At 30.3% G+C, this 7,356-nt stretch overlaps 1 protein-coding gene across 3 annotated transcripts in view; it reads right to left on the bottom strand.

Moving 5' to 3' along the window:
- Window positions 1–2,701: 2,701 nt before the first annotated feature.
- The window catches only part of cnc (NFE2 like bZIP transcription factor cap-n-collar), a 127,713-nt gene continuing 123,058 nt past the window's right edge, over window positions 2,702–7,356 (bottom strand). For 2 of the 3 annotated variants that reach the window (XM_018458055.1, XM_018458057.1), the window contains exons 8-13: window positions 5,991–6,282; window positions 5,535–5,683; window positions 5,279–5,455; window positions 4,477–4,575; window positions 4,016–4,380; window positions 3,687–3,854 (exon numbers count right to left, since the gene is read on the bottom strand). In XM_018458055.1, coding sequence (XP_018313557.1) covers window positions 3,687–3,854; window positions 4,016–4,380; window positions 4,477–4,575; window positions 5,279–5,455; window positions 5,535–5,683; window positions 5,991–6,282 — 1,250 coding nt within the window. Of the gene's footprint in view, window positions 3,855–4,015; window positions 4,381–4,476; window positions 4,576–5,278; window positions 5,456–5,534; window positions 5,684–5,990; window positions 6,283–7,356 lie in introns of all 3 variants that reach the window. The other variant, XM_018458054.1, reaches the window with a different exon arrangement.

Here is a 7,356-nt window from a genome sequence, read left to right as displayed (position 1 = left end):
TTCTATCTTTATTGTTTGTTGGTACAGTGAGTAACAAAGATAGAATGACTCTTGTGTTGACTTGTATCATCAAATAGAAAGCTCCCCAAGTAACACCTGTATAGTATTTATTAATATGAGCTTAGCGCAGCTATTAATTATTTGTTGTCTCACACATGGAAAGATAGATTAGAGACGACGTAATATATAATAAATAATTAAAAATTAAAAATTTTGTTAATTAAGCGATTCTACTGATTGAATTAATCACGATTGTGTAGAATCTTTCATATATCTAATGAAATGTAAATATATATTTCAACATTAAAGTCATTTTAAAAAATCACATCTCATATCTCACTTAAATATGAATTGTTGTAACTATCGAGTCCAATGAGGAATATTTTAAAGGGAATCGTTTAAATTTTAATAAAAAATATGGTAACTTAATACTACCGGAAAATATAAAAAATTATTTTCATTGTAATTTCAAAATATTTTCTTAGATTAATTATAGAATTTAAATATATATCTTATTCTTTGTATCCATCAATAGATTTGTCATTTTGAATTAATTTTTTTGTCTCTCAAATCAATGATCTGTGTTTCAGCGACTCCAAAAACTTTTAAAAATAATTATCCTGGAATATCTTAATTTATAAATAATGTAATAATTTGAAATAATTTTATATTTCACAATCTCATTTTTCATATTGTTCTATTCATGTAGACTAATTAGCTAAGAGTTTAAGAGTTGTAATTTTTTATATGGTTAAAACTTTAAAAATAACAAAAAATTTCAGTGAATCCCAGAGACTAACATATTTCTTTAAAAAAATAAGTGTTCCTATTACGAGTTAATCGAAATTTGATCAAAAAATCATCATGAGCTATTACGCTTTTATAGTAATATTAACGCAGTAATGTTTATATAAAAAATAAATACTGATAAATTACAAGTACAAGCTAGATACGATACTTTCCCCAGAGGTTTTTATTCAGCTTTATTTATACAATATAGAAATTTAATGACAGAAGGAGATCTTCATTGCAAATAGATGGATTTGCAAGTTTGGACGAATCCAAATTGTTTGTACAATAGACGAACAGAGTTCTTATATAAATTAATATTATTATCTTTTACAATGGTTTGCCGAGATCTCCGCTCGCTAAGTACAATATGTAAAAGGCATCCTACACCCAATAGTATGAATACAATTGCGTATGTAAATGTTAATAAGGAGCAGATTATTAATAATTACCGACATAAACTGCATTTTCGTTCGTTTTTTTAACATTATAATAACATATATTTTATCATGAATCTTTGTGTATATGTATTTATATATACACATACATATACATAAATACATACATTTATTTCATATATATATATATATTTATATATAATATTTATAGAAAATTATACTAACTACATTAATATATACATAAAAAGGCAAATGTGAAATACCTGAACATTTCTCATCTCTTTATTTTATAAAAATATGTGTTTTCATGATGTTTTTTCATCATGTATTTCAATGAATGCTATTCTTAATATATTGTAGCATTACAGCGCGTCGTAGATGTATGTTCATACATACTTGTATTATTTTCTATATTATTTGTAATATACATTACAATGTGTTTTGTTTGTGGTCTATGTGAATGGAGTGAAATTTAAGCATCAATAAAAAAACTATATATAATTAAATATAAATACATATATAATTATATATATATATAATATCTATATAAAAAAATGAGAAGACTAAAAAGAACTGACAAAGAAAAAAATTAGAAAAATAATCTTTGCATTGCTTTTCGTTATAAAAAGAAAATTATAATAACATTATATAATATTCAATACATAATAACATGTACAATTTTATACGTTCTTATATATGATTATTATATGAATAATTTCTTTTATTTTTTTAAATTGTATCTTTTATAAAAAAAGAAACATTGTAAAAATTAGCCTTCTAATTATTTTTCAATTTCTCTAATTATTTTTATATACGAACAGAGATTATACAAAAAAAAAGAAAAAACATACACACACGTATTTTATACATAATTATATATATTTATATTTGATCATATAGACTTTTTTTATCAGATCTGTTTAAGCTGCTTCCTATATGGAACACAAATGGCTTAGATTTGGAGATTAATTACTGCAAGTTTGCTACATTCCAATGTCTCAATCATTTGCCTTTTATCGCTTTACCCCTACTTTGTCTTCAATTAAATGCAATTACAATTTTGCATTATGTATTCATGACGCTATCACTTCTGGAACTGTAAGCATTTCAAATCATATGTAGTCTCTAAGTTCATAACACAACAAAGTTTATTTAATAATACATACGCGCGTAGTTAACATTTATTTTACTAGCATGGTCACGTGCGTACGATGTACTCAATGTCATAGCGCTTTTCTCGCGATATTTTGTGAAAGTGTGTCATAATTTTGGCAATTAAATACAACCATTAACAATAATCACGGACTCAATCAACTAGATAAGTAATAAATGTAAGAATCACTGGATAGGTACGTTTAACGCAATCTTGTGCTCTTTTATACCTCAAAAATATATATAATTCAATTATACATATATGGTATATATAATTAAATTTATATTATATATACCATATATCATCATCATAGATACAATTCCTAAAAACGATAATATCCAAACGCGATAAAATTTGCTTTGTGAATGTAAAAAAAATGAGCTTTTTGAATGTATAATATATCACTGCACGTATTACACGTTTACGTATATTAAGAAATAACGAGCATATTTTACGCTTAAAGCAGGAAGAATAGTAATTGGAATAAGAGGTTAATTTAGAGTTGCTTTAATTATGGTGACACAACAGTTCTCGTGTGATTCCACAATATGATAACCATCTTACTACGTTTTTTTACTATTTACGTATTAATAGTTATAGACATCGTGATTTGTTTAGGCAATCACAGAAAAACTCGCGTACTATAACACATTTCATTATTTTTTTTACAAGTAATATTAGTGTCGCTACAAGGCCAGTATAGACTCTTGAAACATAAGATCCTATATTAATGTAACTTAAATAAAGCATAGGAAATTTATGAATAAGCTTTCGATTTTATTTTATTATTAATTATTGGTCTTATTAAAGACAGTCACAACAGACAAGATACATTATATACAAACAAATACAACATTACCCGATACTATCCTTTCTGTAATATAAAAATCTTTGATTATGAAAATGGAAAGAAAATGCACGAAGTTATGATTTTTGGAGGTGAAAAAATATATTAACACGGATAGTCAAAGTAACTGAAAACTGTAGCATCACCCATGCACACAAAAATCATATTAGGATTATTAAATCCTATCTTTCTTCCTACTAAAATCTCTAAATATGTTAAAAAGTCATCTGTCAGAAACCGCGTAGAAGTCGCGATTTGTAAGCAGGTATCCTCGAATTTTCGTTGTTTATTTGGACACAGTGCGAGGTATATCAAGTCTAAGACTCTATTTTATTAGAAAAAACTCTATTTTTTCGAATTATACGCAGTAAATCTAATTATGCGTACGATATTCGCTCCCCAGCACCGTGTTTGCTTCCATTACGCTTTGGACGCGCTGTCCAAGAAAAACAGAAGTTTTTCAATAATCAATCACATTGGCATATGATCCTTTAGCAGTTCATTCCTTGTGCTCAGGATCAGGTTTGGTCTTCGGCTCCATCGAAGACTGTCGTGACTGGTGCGGATTCGTCTGATTTCTGGGAACTAATAAAACGTTCCCATCTGCAGATTGTTGAAGACTGTATTCGTATGGATGATACTGATTACCATCCGGATCCCGTAAAGACTAAAATATGAGTTATTAAATGTTATAGCTTTGTTTTTATCGCCTTTAACATTTTGAAGATGGCAAATTAACAAAATAATAGTTTAAAAAGTAATTTATCTATTACTTAAATTATATTAATTGCAAAAGAAATTACAAACGAGACTGTTAATAATACTAACCTGAAAAACATGACGGTAAAGTTGACTAAATTTGTCTTTCACCCGCTGTCTTTCGATGAGCATAAACTCGCGCTCGCGAACGAGCCTCAACTTACGATCTCGCATCTCTTTCACTTCGTCAGCTAGATTCATGATTTGATCCAATTTGCGTTTGCGGCAATTCTGTGCGGCAACCTTGTTTTTTCCTCGTCTTCTAATATCGCGTATTAAAGATAATTGTGCTTCACTGAGGTCATATTTACTGAGACGTTCGTTAAACTCATCCATAGGAAGGTTGATGATATCACTGACTGCAATCGGTACACTCAATGCTCTTGCTCTCTTCTCATCTCTCGTTAGATGTTCCTCCGCTTCGCTTTTGCGGACTGAAATTTACGTTTGTATAGATAAGTATATTTAATATATTGATAATCTCAGGAAAAAAATATCAGTATAATCAAAAATATTGAAAAGATAGTTACCTTTCTTGTCACGAGAAATGGGACGTTGTAAAGATCCTGAGCTCTCAGCAGGTAAATGATAAGTGTGATTATGATGAACATGTTCTATTACAGATCGTCCTAAAAATAAAAATAGATCAGATTCTTTTTATTTGCACGAAATTATTTCTTTGTTCATAAAGCCACTCGTGTACTAGATAAATTTATAGGGTAACTCCGGTATATACGCCGCACCTATCAAAAACTTAATTTATTAAGTATTATTTACTATGTTTATAGTAAACGAACTATATCAGTAAAAACTTTGTATTGTCTACTACTATGAAAAAAATATTAGAAATCCAAAATATTTATTTTTCATATTAAAAAATAAACTTTTTGAAACCTTGTATTTTTGCCGCATATCTCATAGGGGTGAGATATATAGCTACTCATAGGGGGAAAGGGGGTATGTACGGCTTATGAAAAATTTACAAATAATGCAAACATGCTTAATAATACAAACATGCTTTACTATTCCACTACACGTATGTATCATGAAATAACCACTAAGTCTTTTACACGTCTTACATTAATCATTTTATGTAGATTATAACTTATGATGGCGTTACTTGTTACAGTGACAAATCGATTCAACTCACAATAAATTCATTAATATTAACAGTAAGAAGCTGAAATCATAACACAATACTAATATAACATAAAGGCATGTAACAGAGTAGTTACGGGAAAATTACCCTCCTTTCTATTTTTTCTCCTTCTGCGGCGTAAATCCCAGCGCGGCGTATTTGCCGGAATTACCCTATATAAATTTTTTTCTTACCGGATTGATGACGGCTGAAATCCACGCTACAACTATATTTAATTTCTGACTGCGGTCCGGTCGCACCCTCGATTGGTCCAGAATACGTGTTTCCCGGTGCACCTGCACCGACTGTATGCGTATCATAATCATATTTCATCGGAGTGGTTGGATGTGCGGTAGCCCCTAAAGGTGAGCCTAGTTTGAAAGTTGTTTAACGATTAAAACTCTCTTATCTTTCATAGTGACTGCAATCATAAGGTTACTAAATACTAACAAGTGCTTTGTTCCTGGAAATATCGCTTGGCGAACATTTGATGTTTCTTCTGTGCGACTGGTGGTACCGCTCGTTCGGTTTGGCACCTTGGTGAGCCGGCATTTCTCGCAGACACTGAGTAGCTGCAGTCGTATGGCATGCGATATTTGCTACAATGCAATCAAAAGATCATTGATAAATATTGCGAAGTATACTACACATTAAATCTTTCTTATTTACAATCGTAAAATCTTGAAAACGTTATTCCGCTTGAAGAAACAGATCATTGTACTTCAACTGAATATTTATCCCATATTTTACATCTCGACACTTGATTATTCACACTGAGAGATATGTATTACATTATTACATGTATTATTATGTAGTTATTATTCACGATTAATCAAAGAAGAAATGGACTGTCATCTTCTTACTTCTAATCGTTGTTACGAATGACGCATTTATGATATTAATTACCTCGCGTAATCCATAGTGTAATGGGAGTCGGCTTGAGTATGGCTGGAATTGGATCCAGTTTCCATCCACTCGCCATCCGACAGAGACGGTACGCGTTCGCTACCCATACTACTGACAGCACTATCGCTTGAAGCATCCATCCTTTCGTCGGCTACACCAGGTAAAGTCGTAACACCCGTAGCCGTCGAAGTTGTGCCACCAGTCGGCTGGACACTCGATAAAGCCGTTGCACCGGTGGGTCCGGATGCATTGTTGCTACCATTGTTGTCCAACATACGCATGGTATACATGCCTGGAACAGAATAATAGAAATATAATAAATTAGAGATTTTTATTTTATAATAATTTATTATTTTGTACACAATATGAGCATAATTGAAAGTATGTTTTAACAATTTTACATTGTTTATATCACATTGTTTATTCCACATTAGCTACGGTTGACATGATGCTTCCGAGGTGCAGTACAAGTATATTTAAGTACTTTTACCTGATACAATCATTTCTTATCTTTGTAAATATAGCTTTGTGTCTACAATCCTAAAAGCACATGCGTACCGAAGTAGGCCATCGTCTGTATTTTGCGTGAAAATTCTTCGGGGACGTAACGTTCACTCGCAAACATCGTGTTTACGTCAAGTTTAACGTGACTACAAAAAGCGTTTTACAGATGAACGAATGCAATTTCTGATACATCGGTATTCGGGTCTTTCGATAGCAAACACTTCTTCGCAAACATGACATTTGCTACAACCGGTTTTTGCACGAACGACTATTTACAACATACGCAAGTTTTACAATTACAATATCTGTGGAATATTCTTCGTTAATGTAAAAAGAAGAAAAAAATATGAAATTTATCACATATAGACTGTCTCATTATTGACCAAAGAAATCATTTTGATGTAATTCATGCGTTTTATAATGTATATGTATAACAGGATATTTATTTATTATACTTTATGCCAATTTCATTACTTTTATATATAAAAATACAAATTTATTATAATATGTATATAAATTTATTTTTAAAATATATATATTTTTAAAAAATTTCATATAACATGCAAGGGAGTTTGATAATTTAAAATAATAAAAAAATATAGGATGTGTCATTCGTCAAACATGCAAACATGCTATTAACATCAATCGGATTTAAAATCCATAGCGATTGTGCGAGATAAAATTGACAAGAAAAAGGCGCATGCAAACATATAGGAAAGATACATTGGCATAAATCCTGTTATCAGCAGATTATCATTGTTGCAAACAATGTCGCTCTAGTTACAAGAAATAAAGTTACTGCAAGCTCTTCACTGACCTATGAACAGTTATTTTGAAAGATGATTGATTTTTGTTTCATTAT

The sequence above is a fragment of the Mycetomoellerius zeteki genome, unplaced genomic scaffold, assembly GCF_001594055.1.
Source record: "Mycetomoellerius zeteki isolate Tzet28-1 unplaced genomic scaffold, Tzet1.0 scaffold70, whole genome shotgun sequence".
Lineage (NCBI taxonomy): Eukaryota > Metazoa > Arthropoda > Insecta > Hymenoptera > Formicidae > Mycetomoellerius > Mycetomoellerius zeteki.
Note: the sequence above shows the minus strand (reverse complement) of the source record. Positions and strands in the feature narration are given on the sequence as shown.